The 19,728-nt window shown below is 41.5% G+C and overlaps 2 protein-coding genes across 3 annotated transcripts; both read left to right on the top strand.

Moving 5' to 3' along the window:
• Nucleotides 1-4,580: 4,580 nt before the first annotated feature.
• LOC136426607 (XK-related protein 6-like) lies at nt 4,581-5,729 on the top strand. The gene is made up of 2 exons (XM_066415289.1): nt 4,581-4,863; nt 5,023-5,729. Exons 1-2 carry the CDS (start codon nt 4,581-4,583, stop codon nt 5,727-5,729), a joined length of 990 nt encoding a protein of 329 aa, XP_066271386.1.
• Nucleotides 5,730-7,422: 1,693 nt separating this feature from the next.
• Nucleotides 7,423-16,142, top strand: LOC136423132 (arrestin domain-containing protein 3-like). Of its 2 annotated transcripts, none has more exons than XM_066411170.1 (8): nt 7,423-7,581; nt 8,067-8,233; nt 9,083-9,229; nt 11,051-11,280; nt 11,922-12,104; nt 12,712-12,891; nt 13,342-13,645; nt 14,004-16,142. In XM_066411170.1, exons 2-8 carry the CDS (start codon nt 8,116-8,118, stop codon nt 14,138-14,140), a joined length of 1,299 nt encoding a protein of 432 aa, XP_066267267.1. In that variant the 5' UTR covers nt 7,423-7,581; nt 8,067-8,115; the 3' UTR covers nt 14,141-16,142. The 2 variants fall into 2 exon arrangements, with proteins under 2 accessions (XP_066267267.1, XP_066267276.1); XM_066411179.1 differs by lacking the exon at nt 9,083-9,229 and adding an exon at nt 8,860-8,994.
• Nucleotides 16,143-19,728: the final 3,586 nt, after the last annotated feature.

Below are 19,728 nucleotides of genomic sequence, written 5' to 3'. Positions count from 1 at the left end.
ATAATAACGTAAATAACCAGCCTCTTCCTCGGTGTATATGGTGTCATAACGCCTGGTCATGTGGTATAACCCCCTCATAAAACCACCTCGTTCACTTCGCTCACTCTGTGGTTTTATTCGGTGGTTATAGCACATGACAAGGCGTTATGACACCACATATCGGGGCGGGTCAGTAACCCTTAATTGTATCATAAGGGCAAAATACCACATATTTGGGATTGCTGGTATGCGCGGAAAACCTATTTTCTTCCGACGTTGCTACTTATACCTATGAGAGACTCATTCTGTAAGTTATTTTATATATCCTTGTTTATGATATTGATCAATGATGTATATTTCATATTCTTATATCATGGGCTTGCCGCAACCCATTTAGAATGTTAATCTACTTTGGATAATTTTTTTTTCAAAAATGAAAGAAACTTGAAAAATTAAAAAGAAATTAGAAAAATAAAACAAATGTAAAAAAAATCGAAAATTTAGAAAAAAATTGAAAATTTAAAGAAAATTTAAAATTTAAAAACATTTATGAAGGAAAATAGCCTATAAAATTTAATCCTGATAATGATATCATTGTGTCCTACTTGGAGTTTATGACGATGAAGGTGGACTTGACGCGGTTGCGGGTGGACCCGGGAAACATCATCCCCATCGGCTGTTTGCTGACCGTGACGAACCCGCCGGGAACGTCCTGCAGCTTCCCGCTGTGGATGGCAGCGCGGCACAGGGAGGAGTCCTGATAAAATTACATATATATATTAATCAATCGATCCATCCATCCATCCATCCATCCATCCATCCATCCATCCATCAATCCATCGATAGATCTACTGATCAATCAATCATTTTCCGATATGGATGGCCGCATGGCACAGCAACGAATCCTGACAGAATTTAGACATATCTATCTATCAATCAATCAATCAATCGATCGATCCATCCATCCGTTCATCGATCGATCGATCTACTGATCAATCAATCATTGTTTATGATTATCTAGATAGCTAAATCGATCAATGAATCATTCAATCTACCAATGAATTAATCAGCTTTCCTCTGCGGATGGCTACACGGCAGATTTCACATAAATCGATCGATCAAACAAACAATCAATCAATCAACCTATTGATCAATAAAACTTATAGCATCAAAATCGCATACGAACCTTGATGAATTCTATCAGAAGTAATTAATACATCCAATAATTAATCAATCAAACCACTGATCAATCAAACTTATCACAACGCAATCGCACACGGTGGAACGCACGGGCTTCGAGGAGTATCATATTGGGCTATTGTCAAGGTTCCATTTGTAAATACCAAAAAAGGTCCGCTGACATATAAAGTAATCATACGTGACAATATAAAAGAAAGACAAAAAAGTGACTAAGTCTTAAAGGAATTGAACAAAAGTGACTTGAAGGAATCCATTATTTTTGTCTACTTACTCCTTTGTAGACTCCAGTTCCCCACACAGTGGCTTTACGGCGGGCGGCGCAACCGGCCGGGCAGTACACGCTAAAACATGATCGACATGGTTTGAGTTTCTTACAAAATTCTTTTATCCTTTTCTCGACATCTTGTTTTCACATTAGATAGGGGTCTTGAGCACTAAAGTGACGTTATTTCGTCTAACAAGGATTTTTGTCATAGACCCACATGGCATTATACCAAAACTCTGAATAGATATGTTATGAAGGGAGGACAATTTCAGATGGTGCAATAGGATAGTAAGTTAAGACAAGGTTGCATGCTAATGAATATTTTTACGCTTTGTGTGATTTGTTGTCTTTTTAGTCATACTTGTACGTTTTGTATTCAATCTTAAATTCAATCTAGGACGCAGCGAGGTCGCCAACGCTTTGCGGGTCCAGTGAGAGGGGGCTTAAGTGGCAGCAATGTATAGCTATGTCTGGCATGCAAGACACAGCGGCTTTATCTGTGCCACAGGCAGTAACTGTTAGTGCTGTACTTACGTAGTCGTTTCCTTCACCATGACGTCACCAGCGGTGCTGCAGTCCGCAACTTCTGCAGAACAAAAAAAGAAAGGATGAAGTACGCTAGCAGGCTTTGAACCGGGTTCTTTGGGGGCTAGATTATACACTTTTTGCAGCCAGCCCGTAACTATCTCGCCGGTAATGTAACCATTTCGCTTTGACTCGCCATTATCGTGCAGGCTTTACCGGCGAGATGGTTACGGGGTGGCTGATAGTTTCGGGCTGGCTGCAAAAAAGTGTATTATTTTGCCCCCAAAGAAGCCGTTTCAAAGCCTGCTATGGAGGCTAGAAGTATATACCGACAAGTACGAAATATACAGCAGCAGAAATGTGTAAACTTAGAAACAAAATAGTCCGCCTAAGACCAACAAAATCCTTACTCACTTACTTAACTTGGGACGAGCTCCCGCACGAAACAAACTTAGAGCTATCTTCCACTGCACCCTATCTTCGATCAGGGACTTGTAGCTAACAGAGTAACTTTTGTTGGGCGAAGGTGCTTGTACATTTTCTTTACTTCAATGCATCCTCATCTTGTCATGTGTCCATTCCTTTGTATCCTCAAAGATTTAAAAAACCACTCTGTCTTACCGAAATCGGTGACCACGGGTTTCCTTATGCCTACAGCGCGGGCATAACTCTCCTGAAGGACTTCCACCGTCTCTAGAGGCGTGACGACCACCCCGGCTAGCCATGAGGGGAACACGTACCGACCCACCCCGGGGAACACGTACCGACCCACCCCGGGGAACACGTACCGACCCACCCCGGGGGAAGAGTCGTTAAGCTCGGCGTCGGTCGGTTGGTCAGTTTGTGCCCGGATTGAAGGGAAACCAACGGTGATCACGACGAGAAGAATGACTTTCGAAAACGCCATGGTGATCAAGAAGAGAAGAAATGAAATTGGAAAATACCACTGCTGGGGACCAATGCCCCTCCGTGGGTATTTAGGATGTTCTGATGTTGGAATACTTGAAACGGCCGCGGGATTTATACTATAGTGACATTTCGTCATAAAGCCCCCATAGCACTACTATCCACTTTTGTACCAGGTCAACAGAAATATTAGGAACTTTCTTTTAAAGTTCGTTTGATGTTCTATGAAATTTAGCATCGCCTGGACGCTGCAACTTTCTTGTGATTATAACAAATCGATGGAATGTGAAGATTATTCTTTTTTTATTCACTGTTTTTGTAAATGAGTTATTCTGGTGAAAAAAGAAAGGCTATGGTGTCTTGGAACAGGCTAACCCAAATACATAAATTATGCATTTATCTACTATTTGTCTCAACATATGGTGAATGAAACGGCACCATAGTGATACAATGTTCAGTATAGGCACGGTTTGAGCGAATATTACTAGTGATCTCTTCTGAGTACATCTGAAGACGTAAACTTTGCTTACTTTTCCCTTATTCGTACACTTAAGTATGCCACAAAGTCTTCAACCTTTCTAATCCAATTTCTAGCCAAGCTTCATTCGTCCGTCTGGTCCGAATGGATCAGTCTCTTGATTAATTGGTCTACGAACATACTCCGAATATATCGGACGTTCGAAAACCATTCCATTCGTAAACGATCCCCGAGGTAGCGTACATAGTCCAGAGGTTAGTGACCCTAACTTTGTACCTAGAGGACGTGACTTCAAATGCCGAATGTGTGGCTTGCCCGACATGCATGCTTCTTACAATTGTCATTTTGCGCAATTATATTCAGTTAAGAAGGCAGGCTTTCAGCGTACACCATTAGTGATTTCTTTCGACTAAGTCTTAAAAGTCAAATTTTATCATATTTGTTTGTTTCGTAAATTTTTAATCAAGTTCAGACCGAATTCTTTTGTCATCCTGGGACGGGGGAGGGGGGATATGAAAATAAAGTCTGAGTTATATCTAAACACCGGATGGAAACATTCAGGTTTGCGCCGCCATGTTAGAATTAGAAGTTTTACTACCGAACATGCTCCATGGCTGGAAAAAAATCAAGAAAACCGGCATTCGACATTATCTCTGAAAAGTTTGATACAAGTCTGACCTAACCCAACAACTTTTCTTCCTGTCGTCTGCAGCTATACTTCATCTTCTGTAAGTGTGGTAAGATAGTTCTTTTTAACATTATTCTCAGTTGTGTGGGATTTGTCTAATTTTGTACAATCAGCAGAGACTTCAAGAAGAAAAATCATGGAAACCTGTCCAAAATACATTGATAACTTTATTGCGCAACAATTATACGAGGTACAAAGTATGGCTGATGCAGTTCTATATTTATCTAAGGGCTAATCTACCTAATACAAGAGTGCATAGTATGGGTTTGTAAAGGTGAAAGTTAGACTTTCTACCTGCACCTTATCACCATTTATAGCAATTAGAAGTACAGTATCTCCCATTTCATGTGGAACTCTGTGGTCGTAATGTTGTTCCTGACTTATTTACTCCATCCCCGAAACCTTTTAGGTCGGCCACTATCTGTGGTGAATGTGTGTATGTGACGCTGTTCGGTTTCCGGGTAAAGGAAAGTCAACTTGGTAAACCAGACTTCAGCTTTATTGTTGCCCACCTACCACAATAGAGTCAGGGCACCATCATGGGTTGTCTGGGATCAATCTGGGACTCCAAGCAGAGGAAAATCCTGTTCATTGTGGTGTTCCCGCTGGGCCTGTATCTGTTTGGCGTCATCACTGACCTGTCACTGGCAGTTCAGTACTATTACAGCGGGGATTTTACCTGGTTTGGCTTGACCCTGGGATTTGTGCTCGGGCCGTCAATAATCATAAATCTCTTCTCATTGGCGATATCATGGAATGAAGGAGAAACCGAGTGTACATTTATTCGGAGTCTTAAGACCCTGCTTGCTATCCTGCAGTTGGGTATGTTCCCAGCATATTTCAAAATCCTCCATCTGTTAGCGACAGGCAACGATGTGAAAGAACATGTCGAGAAAGAGCTTCCCCTTGTACACCTGGTGGAAGCCATGTTGGAGAGCGTCCCTCGGCTGTGCCTATAGCTCTACATCATCGTCTCTACAGGTGAACAGGTCAGCGTCCTGAAGGTCATCACCATGGTGATATCACTGCTGGCAGCAGTCAAGGCTGTGGTCACACTTTTTTACTATGATATCATCAAGGAAGAAAACAGAACATTCAGCTGTGGATTTGTGACAAGGTTCATCCTCCTCACCGTATGGAAAGTGGTTGAACTCAGTGCCCGTGTACTAGCTGTAGCGCTGTTCGCCGCTGCCTTTAAACCATGGATCGCTCTCCCCATTGGACTACACTGGCTGGTAATGACGGTTACTCTCGTATGGATAAAGGAGGACTATAGAGGCTGGGGAGGTGTAATGGTAGCATCTCTAACCATGGCCCCGGACACCTTCAAAATAACATTCTCTATGGACCACAAGCGGACATTCTGGCTCAACACCGTACTGACATTGCTAGGCAACATCACCATGGTGACAGTGTGGTACACCCTGCAGACTGGACAGTACTGGTACGACGTCCCGGCCCTGGTGGGTGTAGTGGTTGGGTCTTTAGTCTCTGCTGGGTTAGGGTTTATCGAAAGAAGTGGAGCTGAGATAAAGTTCCTCTTGACATTCTGTTGTGAAGAGCAGGACCCAACAGTTCCTGACCCTGAAACACTCAAATGTCTATCGGAAACACCCTCAGATCAACAGAGCCAAACGATTCCAGACCCTGAAACACCTACGTACACAGAGTTTGTAACTACAATGTAGCAACTCCCATTGTCTAAATTTCTGTCACCAAGAGACGCTTAAGATGTAGTGAGCATTGGTTTATTTCTCTATCAAAGCTGTTACATTTTTGTACCTGATGTGAAGCAATTGAAAGCAACGTCTTTTAAAAACTGAAAAGAGAATAACAAATTAAGTTAAAATGATATAAAGATAAAATTTAATTAATAAAGATATCATCTTATAGAAAGCAAGCTAATGTAACGTCTGTTACAAATTATTTCGCATATCTAATGATAGCACTCTTTAAGTATTAAAACTTCGTTGTGATTTCTGAATTGTGTTAGATATCCACCAGACATCTAACCACCGCTACATGCAAATACAAAAACCTACACTAAAATAATTGCAAGTACAAGTTGAAAGAATTAATCTGGGTGTTCTTGAATTATAACAAAAAAGCTTCACATGTATATACTAGTATAGACGTTTACGAATAATAAAATAAGCTGCACAGTAGAATATAATGGGGTGTTATAGATGGTGTACATTGGGACTTATATGTATAGATGTGTCTACATGAACAATTTTTCTGTTTTTGGTCAAATAAATCATTAATCTTTAAGAATGGTTGAAATAGACTGGACTTGGATTCCTTCATCTTTTCAAGAACAGGGAAGGGGAAGAATGACAGAGGGTCAGGAAATATGGAAGTGAAAGTACATGATAAGGACATTATTGTAGAGACGGATATTCATGGGAGTTAGTATCAAGCAACAGTTAAACAGTTTAATCTGACATGAAAACACCCTGGCAAAAGTGACTAGAACAGGAAGATAGATCAAGAAGTTACTCTCCAAGCAGAGGATGATAGAGAGGATTGTTACCTTTTCATCATATGCCCCATTTTTGAGAGTGGTGACAGACACGTGAATCGATAAAAAGGTCACAATCTTCCCTACCGACATCTGCCTGGACAGTATAAGAAAGTAGGACAAAGGGTCATCAGGCATGGACAGGAAAAATGTTGGCATTGGCACACAGCTGTCCAGAGTAGAAACTAAAAATTGATAATCGTAATTGCCTGACTTGCATTTAAACTCCATTGCAATAAAGACAGAACCCTTTATACAGAAAGTATACACAGTCAAACTTGTACCTCTACATTAAAGGTCCACCTGGTCACTGCGCTTTTTACTGATGTTACAACAATACAACAGTTCCTGATTACAATGAATCATCATAAGTGCCATGATGCAAAGACGTTCGTACATGATATAAGGTCATATAGTGAGCCTGGCTAATTCGCATTCCTAGCCGCCCACCAGCGCCGGATCTGGGTACAGGCACAAAGGGAGCCAATCGCGGCAAAGAAACACGAATAAAATAAATAAACAAGGCAGGGTTTGGGTGAATGTATTTCATAGAATTTCCTATCGATGTAAACACACTTTCATGCAGCCGTTTATTTTTTGGGTACGGATGCTTTAACCCAGATACTCAGAGATGTGAGCAGCATTTGCTCTATGGAAACTCACTTGAAGCACATCCGCTAAAACAACGATGCCGAGCTTTAAAGTCCAATAGCAGTTCTTCGTGTAGCCAAGTGGTAACTTCCGTGGCCATTGGACAACGTCTTGACCCGCAGCTAAGATTTTACCTCGTAAAAATCCACCTGAAGTTTAGCCAATGGGCTAAGCCAAGGCGGGCGTAGGCTCAGGCCGCAAGTTCTCGCGAGAAGTGGGACGAGACGAGACTGGGAGTGGCAGAAGGCGGAAGTGACGGGAGTGAAAGTGTAAATATTTGTAACATGAAGGAAAGGTTGCAAAGTTACTTGCGCCTTTAGCGGTCACCAGGGAAACTTTTGAACGCCAGAGCAAAGCATCAGTAGCAGGTAAGGTGTGGGAAGCGTTTAAAAGCCTTGGGTATTCTCTATGGAGAATGATAAATAAATGAATATGGCAACTGGCAAGGCCAGCGTGGAAGGGGAGGGGCAGAAAATATTATTTTTGGATGGCAGGATCCCTGGAGACCTTATGATATAAGTTATATCGTTGGCACTTTTGCTATGGCCCAAGTGTTTGACTTGCATTCACTTGCTGAGTCATACCTTAAAGTTGAAGGGGCAATCCATCTCTCTTGAAATGAAATAAATAAATTGTATAAATGAATTAAAAATGGGGTCTAATTTAGTCTGCTTTATATACTAGCACCCAGTAACGTTATAATTGGGAAAGAGGACCAGCCCAGCTACTAACTTGGACTAGCCACATAGTATTAGTATTGATTTTTAGATTGCATGTTAAGTTCAGGGTGCCACCAGATGCACAATGTATATGTAATAATAAATTACAATTGATCATTCCATATTTTCCACAGCCTAAAGTAGTTGAGTGAATCTGTGCAGTGGAGGGAAGAAGCGTTGAGAATGGGGAAACTGCAGGAGTTCAGCGTGATGTTCAACAACAACGTGGACGTGTTCCAGAACGGACAGTGGGTCTGCGGTCAGGTGGTGGTCAACCTGAATGAAGGGATGAAAATGAGAGGTGAAGATACATTCACAGACGTATACTAGTATATGATAAGCTTGTTCATTTTTTGAACGGCACATGCACAGCAAGATACTTTATGGGGAATATGTCAAAGTTGAAGTCCACTGAGGCAGACTGGTAAACAACTACATGTAGCACTCATCAAGTCAAGAGCTGCTTGCCTGTTAGGGGCCTTCACCCTCGACAAATTACCAACAGTGCAATCTCTCTGCACATGAAGAATTTAAACCATGAACAAGCTTATAGCCTGTTTGAAATACCGCCTTCATTTGCAGGTTAGTGCAGCTAGAATTAGAAATGTGCATGTGTTTTTGATGTACATGTCTACCTGTTCTTTATTGATATTACTGCAGAGCGTTTAGAATCCATTATTTTCTGCTCTATGATGTAGCTACGAGTAGGGCTGTCCTGCTCACCTAAGAGTTCCCCATTTTAGTTCCAGTTAAAATATTTCCAAATTAGAACATCGGACAGTCAACAAGTCAGACGTCAAGGCTAATTCGAATTTTAAATCTTTCTTCCTTTATCAATCATCCTGTATTATCTCAAACTGCTGTACAACTGTCTTAGATCACTGTAACTCCTTCAAATCTGTCTCCCCATGTGTTCTCTTTCCTCAGGTATCCGTCTCAAATTTTATGGGCATGCTTATGTACACTGGACAGAGACGCATGGTTCAGGGGATAACCGACATACAGAGTCTTATTCCGCTTCCGAAACATACTTCGAACACAAGGTGACTATGTATGGGAAGGGTAAGGTCCTTAACTTACACTTGTTTTATTTTTCTTTACGTTGTGACTTAATTCTTTCATTTCTTGCCTGCATGGGTTATTCATATAGGGGTGCGTCTTAAGTTCCATGGGCATGCGTACGTTCACTGGACCGAACGTCACTCGACGGGGTCGGGAAAGAATCGCCGCACGACGACCAGGCACTACTCGGCCTCTGAGACCTACTTTCAGCATAAAGTGACGCTTTTCGGGAAAGGTACAAAACCGTCTCTAAAACCGTGTGCTCCCCCGCCACTGCTGTTTTCTCTCTCTTTCTCTTTGGATAATTCTCTAACATTAATCTAATGATTGCTCAGAACCCTCTCTCTTCACTAAACCTTGCTCTCAAAAATTCTAGAAATGCACAAGGAATGACCCTACGATTCAACATGCACGTGATGGCTGAATGTTTGCTCCAGCATGGAAATCCTGAATGTTTGATTTGTATTCATTATCATATGATCCATGTTGTGGTAATTTTATCAAATGTTGCTACCCTGTCCTTACTCACTAATCATACTAGTTTACACCTGTTTCAACAGAACATAATTCTCAACATAAATTGATGAAATGGACGCGCGTTTCAAAATGAAGAAATTTTTTCCCCACCCTGTCATGTGATGCTTCAGAGTTGTTAGCCATTAATCAAATGTGCTTGACTTTTGTGTGAAGATATGAGAAACGGTTTTACTTCAGTGCATAGTGTTTCACTTGACATTTGTGTTGATTATGTTCTGTTCTGTTCTCTGTGACTGAATAATTTTATCAGATTTGTAAATTGGTGGTTCTATATGTACATGTACTTAGCCATGTTTGGGTTGCATTCTTCACACTGCAGCAGCAACACCTAGCTGCAGTTAGCCTGGATGCCAGACCACCGCACTCCACTCGCTAATTCTTCGGCCGGGAAAGTAACATGCGCCGCCGCCACAGATAGTACACGGGCCCCCAATTACTAAGCACGATAGAAATTAGAGATCGGCTGCCAAGAGCGCCCGAGTGCCAACTCTTATCCCCTAGTAGGCCTTCCCCGGTCAAAAGGGGTTATCGCCTCACATCGCCCGAATGGTCTGGTATCCAGGCTAAGCTGCAGTGTGAAGTAGAACCAGTTAGTATTGCCTGAGGAAGGAATGTCAGCTGCTAGGTGTATATAACTACTCTCACCTCTCAAATAGAATGTCAGCTACTACATGTAGGTATAGACACTTGGTTTTGTACTTTGAACTTCGTTATCCTATATGTTCTTAGCCTGGAGTCCAGCCTTTTTAGCTTTAGTCTGCTACCCAAGCTCCGTGAATAGTTTCATCAGGTTGGTATTGTCACTGAATAAAAACACTCTTTTTACACAACCAAGAGATTTATTCCACCGACGTTTCAGTGACCACTTGTCACCTTCTTCAAGGCAACACCTGTGCTGCATTGCTATGTGAACCAGTCAGAATTGCCTTGAAGAAGGTGACCGATGGTCACCGAAACGTCGGTGGAATAGATCTCTTGGTTGTGTAAAAAGAGTCTTTTTATTCTGCTTACCCAAGCTCTTGGCGAGGAGCGGAGCTTGGGTAGTGGACTTAAGCTAAGAAGGCTGGACTCCAGGCTAACATGTTTTGTGACGGGGCCACAAAGTGGTCTGAAAATCTGGTAACACCCTTAAGCTTTCCACTAGAGGCTGCAACCACTAGAGTGACCACATATTTGGCAGATCACACAGTGAATTTCATAGATGTATAGAGAACATTTTTACATTCTGCTGTCTTTTGAATCATACTTTTACTCTCCAAGCAGAGGAGGGGTTCCGGCTGGTTTTGACAGTCATGTTTTTAGGCGTTTTTGCCGGGCTTTCTACTTTTTTTTTTCCCCAAGGGTTTGAAGAGACAAAAAGACAAAGTAGAAAGTTGACAAAAACGCCTAAAAACATGTCAAAAAGCAGCCGGAAGCCCTCCTCTGCTTGGAGAGTAGCATACTACCTTTTTGTCGCTCAGGGATCATCCTCTAGTGAAAACAAATGAAAGTTTCTAACCAGATGTGATTTTTGCCATAGCGGAGGGTCAATCCGGCGACAACCCCACCCTCCCCGCCGGGCGCCATGTCTTCCCGTTCCAGTACCAGCTGCCTCAGCAGGGCCTGCCCTGCTCGTTTGAGGGGGCTCACGGCTACGTGCGGTACTACATCAAGGGCACCATTGACAAGCCATGGAAGTTTGACCACACGGTCAAGAGGGCCTTCACTGTGCTGGACATGTACGATCTGAACCAAGAACCCACCGCTCTGGTAATCTTTAAATTTCAACCCAAAATGACATTGCCTTATCATTAAGTTCATTTAGTTTCAATTGGTATATACCGGCAGCCTTAGATTTATTTGTGTGAATGTTGCGCATTGCAACACAAAAAAATTCTCAGGGTAAAAACATGAAACCATTGTCGAACAGAACAGAGAAGTTTCCCTAGTATATTATTGTGTTTATGCTAAACAATATATCTTATTCTGTAACATCTGCCTATCTCTCTTCAGTTGATTTGATATGATGAAACTTTCATAATCATATCAAGCAGCTTCCATCTGGTTTGGGGAAAATCTATGTAAAGCATCCCCATCTAGCAGGATTGGTGAAAACTGCAGGGTAGTACTGGGGATGGTGGATGAACACTAGTTCCCAGAACTATCAAAGAAGTCGAACCACTAAGTACAGGGGGTGTACAATAGAGGTGTACTCACTAAATGGCTTTAAACAATGCTTGCAGTGAGATTTGCAAACGTTAGGTGTGGCAGATTGCATGTATATAACCAGCTGCTGCCACGCCGCATACCTGCAAAGCTGGACAATTGTGTTACACAGAAGGGCTGCTGAGTTACATGTACACCATCAAGACCCCAAGAACGGTTAGGTTTTCATGTTGATTTTTTTTCAGACCCCGATGGCTGGCCAGAAGTCTAAGATGCTGTGCTGCCTGTGCTGCGCCTCCGGGCCGATTGAGCTGCAGGTACAGACCGACAGGACCGCGTACTGCCCCGGGGAAACCGTGCAGATGCGCGGGAACGTCGAGAACAACGCCAACGAGAAGGTCACCCACGTCACAGCCAAGCTGATTCAGGTAAAGTGTACCCTGTACAGTTAACCTCAGATTTGAATCAGCCATGACTCGACGGACAAATCACTTCAATTTCACTAGGTCACCTTAACCACAACATCTGGCAAAGCAAACCCACAAAAGCCACCGATTCTATGTGGATGGTGTCATCTTTTTTTAAAGGTTGTTTTCAGAATGTGGTGGACCATAACTTGTGTTCAAAGGTTTAATGGCAGCCTCCAATCGCCTGCACCGATCATTTCATTGTCGAACTGCCATAATTCGCGATCTGAAAAGAACCTTTAAAAAAATACTTGGTACGGCGGCCTTGAAAAGGTGACTTTTGACAAGGAACACTTCTTCCACCACACCATCCACTGTGTTGGAGAAACATGATGAATACTGTAAATGCAGAAATATTCACAGTTTTTGTGGTAAGCTCTTCGCTGTGAACTGAAAACCACCGCAAATTTCTTTTCCCTCCCACCACCTTGTCTACTGTTGTCTCAAATGCAAACTTAAAACCACCGCAAACACTCAATTTTCTCCCTACGTATACCCTGAAATTAAAACCACACAAACTTAAACAGTAAATAAAAGTCACAATTGCCTCTCTTTTTTCCTTTCCTAGGTTGTCTCGTTCCATGCCACCAGTAAGAGCCGGTCGTCCTCCAGTACCCTGAGTAAGACAGAGTGCCAGGGGTGTGCAGAAGGCCAGTCCTCACAGGTGCAGATGTCACTGACCGTCCCGGCCATCCCTCCCTCGTCTTTACGCTACTGCAGTATCATCGACATCGACTACGCGTTGGAGGTCAGTAGGAACTTGCTCCAAGCAGATCTATCGGTGGCAAGGCAGTATCAAAAGGGCTAACAAGTATCAAAAGCCACTGGTTGGCCCTTTTGATACTGCCTTGCCAAAGATAGATCTGCTTGGAGATTAGGAACTTGCTTGTGTTGCATACTGGTAAACTGCCGGTCCTAGTCAGCAACCAACCTGACTGACCGGCCCCCTAAGGAAGAGGGCAAATTAGCTCGTGGCATCTAGAGATTTTGTAACACAGGCTGAGTACTAGCTGCATAAGACTTTATTCAATGAGATAGGGTTGATCCACTTGTACATCTACACTCAATGACTCTGTTTAAGTGATAAGCGTGTTGAGTTCTTTTTCTTCTTTTTTTCAATTTTCAAAGTTTGCAACAAAAACAGGCCATTGCTGTTTGTGTCTTCATTTTACAAATTAATGTTTGTTTTTTCCTTCAGATCTCCGGACACATAGACGGCGCCCACACCAGCATGGACATGACCTTCCCCATTAAGATCGGCTTCATCCCCCTCCGGAGCTACTACCCCTCTGCCCCCTCGTTCCCCGCCCCCCCTGCAGCCCCGGCTGCCCCCTACCCCCCTGGAGCTGATGCTGCCTACCCCCCTGCTGCTGGAATGCCGTACCCCCCAGTGGGTGACGCAGCGTACCCCCCTGCTGGAGGGTACCCGTCTGCCCCCCCTGTAGGGGTGATGCCGTCTGCCCCTCCTCCTGTACTGCCTATAGCAGGGGCACCTGGCCTGCGTAAGTTACTGTATACTTTCAATTAGATCATCATTTTCATCTTTTGTTTATTGCCTAAGTTATCTTTCAGCTAAGGCCACACCACTTTGTTTTAGTTCTTACTTCTCAGACATTTTAAGTGAACTTTCATCGAAAGCCAAACGGACAAGTTCTGATTATAACATATCTAACATTTTAGTACAAAAAACTATGAGCAGAAGAAAAATGAATCTTAAAAATAGATTGTCAATACGTTATCTAACTAACCAACTAAGAGATGGTTGTAAGTGAAAAGTTTCACTAGCATAGCTACAGTGTGTTTAAAGCAGTGTCTAAATTCAGTTCAAAATCTTCACATCCTGTTTTCCTTATTTTCCAGCTCCACCCTCCTATGCTGAGTGCCAAACAGGGAAAGCCAACATCAAGGACAGTGAAGATTCGGAGTACACCATGGGCAACATGGACTTCGCTCCTAAGTACACGTACTACGACTGGAGCAAGCACCCCCCAGTCTAAGGAAATTAAGAACAGCATACAGCAGGGCTGTCTCCAGGACCTGTCCCTCCGTACTTGGACAGAAATTCGCTTGTAATTTGTGTTCCAATGCTGTTAAAAAATATGAACTTCGTGACATGAAGTTGATCAAAATGTATTGTAACAGTTGTAAGTTTTGAAATGAAAGATTAGACGTCGGAAGTTATCATCATGGACTCCCAAACAATGAGTGTGAAGGAAGCAAATTCAAAGCTGGAGGCAGCCCTGATATACAGTCAGACGTGTATAGCAACCACCCTAGCAACATCACTAAATAAACAGGTGGTCACTATAGAAAGGAGGCTGGTCATACCATAGTCAATCTAGATAAGGGACCACCAGAAACTTGCCAGGTGGTCTTCACGAGAGGTGGTCACTGTTACAAGTTTGCCTGTACCTGTTTAAAGCGGAGGACAACTGGTTTTCAGAGAGCCTCTGACTTTAATTTTCAGCATAAGAGCTTCTCTGAATATGTGTCAAAGTGGAGTAAGTCTAATGTAGTTTTGGCATCTATGGAACACCAAATGTGAATCCTTAAATTGTCTTTTTAAATGGTTTAGATTTGTAGCAGACAGTCACCTATTACTACTGACAAGTTTTTAAAACACTTTTGCACTTCAGTACTGTAGGTGCATGTTTGTAGCACAGTGGCTAGGGTTTCCTGCAGCCAAAGCTAGATTTTGATACTGTTACACAATCATTTGTACTGATTAACAACATTTCTACAGAATTTTGTATCCAGAAAGGCTCTACAAACTGATTGAGAAATTGATCTATATCCTATCAAGATATAGAAAAGTTAAACTTACGTACAATTTCTTTGTTCTTATTGTTACCCCTTCATGTGTCACATGTATAGAGTAGTACACAGTCCAGTATGTAAAATGAACAAAGAAGTTTCTTGATATGTGATATTGTTTATTTTGTATGTAACCTCACAGCAAAAGTTGTCAGTGCAAAAAAGTTGTATTAGCAAAATTTACCTCTCATTAGCATCATGTTGCCCCTACAGATTGCAATGGTATGGTCCATGACCATGTGAGATTGTGGAAAAGAAGACTTTTATATGAATAAGCACTTATTCGAGACAAATTATGTACTATTAAGTTAGTAGTAGTAGCAGTAGTAGCCTTACTAAATCATGCTTGCACTGGTCAGGCCCAGTCAAACAATGAGAGACAATGGCTTGTGGTGATATTTGTTGGCCAGCATGCCCTTTAATTTTTTTCATATGTACATGTCGAGTGTAATCAGCTGTTTCAATCCACATAATTCGTAGCCAAATGTTCAAAGCTGGCATACCTTAGTATAGTTACTGTTGCAAAAGCTACCTCAAAATTTAACTGGAAACCTGAAGAACTGTGTAATGGAAAAAATGAGTGAGCTTACTTTGGGGGGACAAAAATCATAGCAGAATTCTGTTGTCCTCCTTTTTTTGCTTTCAAGTGTTTTGTGCAATTTAGTTGTTTTGTGATTGAGCCTTCTGTTGCAATTCTTACACCCCCCTCCCATCATTCTTTGAATTTTTGTTGATTCCTGCATGTCACAGATCCGAGCTTCTCATGTTTCTTTTTTGTCTGTTTTTGCCATTTCTCACCAGAATACTGGCTTATTGACATACATTTCCATGATTTACTCTTGGCAATCTAATATTATACTTTTAAAGGCAATAGATAGATTTTGTCATATAATTGCATGGATTATGGAACATGAATTTGTAACCTCATTCAATTTTGATGTATTATGCAATGTATTAGGTGCCAATTTATCGATATTGACTAACAGTCACTTGAATAACTAAAAATGATTATGATATTTTTTTCTCACACAAGGATTTTAACAATCAGAGTGTTAGTTATTTTATGAAGTTGATAGCATCTCACTAAGGAGTGTGTTGGAAAAATGTGCCTGTCCAAGTTTATGAGACATTTATGCTAGATGTTAAACTCTAACCATTTATGCATTAAAGGTCATTTCAACTTTATATCAATTTGTCTCTGTCTTTTACTGGGTGTATAACTTGACGTAATAACGGGAAAAGAAATTTATCAGCAGAAAAATAATATCGTGCAGGGGCAGATATCATAATTGTCCAAAGTTTTATTAAAATGTTCAAGTGAGATACATTGGGCCATATGGCTTAATTCCAGTGAATGAAAAATAAATACAGTCAAACCTGCCTAGGCGACCACCTTTTCAAGGCGACCACCTGTATTAAAAAAGCAAAAAAAAGTTTGATTTGTAATTCTTTCTTTCAGGCTTTGCTGCCAAATTATCATTTGGGGGTGGGGTGATTTTTTTTCTATTCATCCGTCTTCAGATCTTTTAATTTGAATGCAAATACACAAATGTATTATATTCGCTGGAATAAAGAAATGATGAATTTCATCCTCCTCAAGTCTCACAAGTTGCAACCCTCGCGAGAAGTGCGCGCGAGACTTCCGGTATGGGATCCATTTGCCAAGCTGGCTTGGATGGCCGGAGGAATTCTTGCCGCGGGTCAAGGTAAGTTAGGCGCTAATAAATCCGTTTTGATCCATTCTAGGTCTTTCTAAGTTCTTCAGAAGGTATCTATGAACCGTACACATTCAGAGGAAAGGTTTGCGGCCTTCATTTGGTGATGAGAGGACTGAAAACTGCTCCAAATTCAGCAAATCTAAAGTCATGTAAAATATAATTTCTGTGGCAGTGAATTTTATGATGGGGGAGGGGGGCAGAGGGTTACGTAGAGTACAGAAAGAAGACAAACTGACTGTTTTTCTAGTATACATGCTTTATATCTTGAAGTCAATTGTGAGCTGATCAAGATGCGTCTCACGTCATGGTTTATGTAGAAAATTCAGATCTAGAACTGGAAGGGGAGGGGCGCATAGACGCCATAACACGGTATGTTTACCTTTGCCGCCAATGTCGTCTTCACAAACAGCTGAAAAAAATCGACGAGGAGTTTGGTCGGTCCCAAATTTTCAGAACGTTTGCAAGATATTACGGAAAGAGAATAAGCAGTTTCATCCTGTCAGTAATTTATATTCATGTTTTGATATTCGTGTTATTGTGATTTATTAATACGTTGCAGACAAATTTCACTTGCATATTAATTGTGATATGCTAAATCTAACTAACGTTACATGCACACGACTTACTGTGCATGCTGATTTTCTGTCAAATTATGTCAAGAAGACAGAAAATCAATGGATTAGATATCATAGATATACACGTAGCATACATATGATCACAACAATCTAGGTGTAACAAGGGATCATGTTACCAGTTGATGTGGGAGTGGCTGTCTCAAACTACTTGCACATTTGTATAATCCTTCCCTTTGTATCTAACCCCTGATTTGTTTTTAAATCATACCACTGTCAATAAGCTAGTTCGGAGTTGCTACTACGCATGTGCAGTGTCAAAGGTGAAGGCCCCCGCGACGGAAACAGCGCTCGCCTGGACATTGTCTAGATTTGCATAACAACGCCCAGACGGGTCTTGTTTTCGTCGCGGGGGCCTTCACCTTTGACACTGCACATGCGTAGTAGCAACTCCGAACTAGCTTATAATAGCTTGCTGTGCCACTTGCTATGTATTCCACCATTTACCGGAGTTACGGTAGCCCTGGGTTATTTACTCAATGCCAGGATGTTTTGGCAGCTGCTAGAATAGAACTGAGTCTACTTTCACTTTGAGTAAACACACATTGGTCCTACAGTGTAAATGTATATCCTACCACAGTAGCTGAATGCCTATGGTGTATTAAATTGCTCTGCCTATTATTTTCAACAGCCAGTGAAGCATGTTTCACTTTTAACATCATGTGGTCACCTGTATACTCAGTCTTAAAGCCCAGACTGCATGAAAAACAGTTTTGGGAAGGGTTTTTTGTTATCCTGTTTACATAAGTGTGAATGGGGCTATTCACGCAAAGTGTTTTTGGAGGTGATACTTTTCAGGGGGCTGGGCTGACTTGTGGAATGTTTTCTGTAGGAAAGGATAAAGTCTGTGAAATTTGGTCACTTTTTTGTTGTAAGAAATCTATCCAGACTAACGTGAATTGATCTGCTCCTGTTACTAGTAGTAAGAGGTGTGAGCGTTTTTCTTCCCATTCATTTTGAGAGGTACAAATTGTTAAACCTTTTATTGCATGTTATTTCATCATAGAACATTTGTATCTTCATACAGTCCTCCACGAATAGTTCTTGCATGGCTGTCCCAGTGGGAATACCGGCCCCAAATTGTTGTCTGTCTATTTGCAATGCAAATTGTGTAGTATTTTTCACAATGTACATGTGTGTACAAGTAGCCTAGGTAAATGTCTCAGGTCTGAGCCATTTTAGGTATGGTGTTACAAACCTGTTAAAGCTAATGGTAGGAGTTATTCTACCATAGCAGTACATTATCTAGAGTTATGTAATTGTAAGGTATTTAAGTAGAGCCTCCGTTAAATACTAATAGCTTCCTTGGTATTTCCTTGTCTGTAGGGTATCAGATATCCATCAGTTGTTGTCACCTGTAATTAGTGACCAATTGACCAAAACAGTGCTTACAGGTGTCTGGAGGTGTCACCTGTCAGTAGTAATTAGCATAATTACTAGCAGTAATACTAATAGGGATACCCCTTGACCAGTGTTTTAGCCTACTACTAATATTCACAGTACTAGTAAGGGTGTCTGGGCATCAAATGGGTCATTTTCTGACTTTGGGCTCCCAAGGGTGGCTGCAAAAACCACAATTATGCATGCACCCCATTTTGTTGAGAAAGTGTAAGAAATTCAGCTGTTAATCACTTAATGTCTGGACCTGAGGATTCAATGTAGGGTTTTCTGCAGTCATTAATGTAGAAATAAAGGCTGGAAAGTCTTACCTAACAACCTGGGATTTTGTGAGAGGCAACTGCACAAGAAACAACAACAAAGATGCGTGTTGAGCACGACCAGTACATTCTGGTGTGATTTCAGCAAGTTTAATTAAGCCGCAGTATAGATATCATCCAAACAGTATACTTTGAGGTATTTTTCTTAAATATGCTGTTTGAAAAAAGAATTAAACCCTGCAAAAGCTATTTGTTATAGGCAATTTAGAAGAAACTAAAGGGATCTTAAAGAATTAAAAAAAAGACTGGTCAAACAAGTCTTGTTCTGGGGAAAGGTCAAAAGCTCCAGGCAGGTGAGAAGAAGCCTTGGCTGGTATTCTGGCAGTAAGGGGGCCTGTGTGGTTCTCTAGACATTTCAAGGTAAAAAGTTTGGTAAGAGGTTAATTTGAAAACAAACTGCCTATATAGTAGCCTCTACCAGGCTCCGCGGATGGCAGGAAAATTAGTAGAAATTGGCCAAATATAGTAAATAGTATGCTTAGGGAGTTGTCTATTTGGCCAGTTTCTACTCTTTCCAGCTGCCTCTGGAGTCTCGTAGAGGCTACCTATATAGTATATATATATCATAGTCACTCCATACTACTGTGTGAACCAAGGTACAGGCTTTTCCCTGCTGACCCTACAAAATGTAACTTCATGTTTTATTTCAAATCCTAGAACCAACAAATACATTTGTTAATGCCCACATTCCTGACGTCATCAT

The sequence above is a fragment of the Branchiostoma lanceolatum genome, chromosome 1, assembly GCF_035083965.1.
Source record: "Branchiostoma lanceolatum isolate klBraLanc5 chromosome 1, klBraLanc5.hap2, whole genome shotgun sequence".
In the NCBI taxonomy this organism is placed as follows: Eukaryota; Metazoa; Chordata; class Leptocardii; order Amphioxiformes; family Branchiostomatidae; genus Branchiostoma; species Branchiostoma lanceolatum.
Note: the sequence above shows the minus strand (reverse complement) of the source record. Positions and strands in the feature narration are given on the sequence as shown.

Bases quoted from the DNA above. Each gene is read 5' to 3' on its own strand.
- LOC136426607 (XM_066415289.1), top strand. From the start codon at position 4,581: ATGGGTTGTCTGGGATCAATCTGGGACTCCAAGCAGAGGAAAATCCTG. The intron at 4,864-5,022 runs GTATGTTCCCAG...TCGTCTCTACAG, and splicing joins GCTTGCTATCCTGCAGTTGG to GTGAACAGGTCAGCGTCCTG.
- LOC136423132 (XM_066411170.1), top strand. From the start codon at position 8,116: ATGGGGAAACTGCAGGAGTTCAGCGTGATGTTCAACAACAACGTGGAC. The intron at 8,234-9,082 runs GTGAAGATACAT...TTATTCATATAG, and splicing joins TGAAGGGATGAAAATGAGAG to GGGTGCGTCTTAAGTTCCAT. The intron at 12,105-12,711 runs GTAAAGTGTACC...TTCCTTTCCTAG, and splicing joins TCACAGCCAAGCTGATTCAG to GTTGTCTCGTTCCATGCCAC.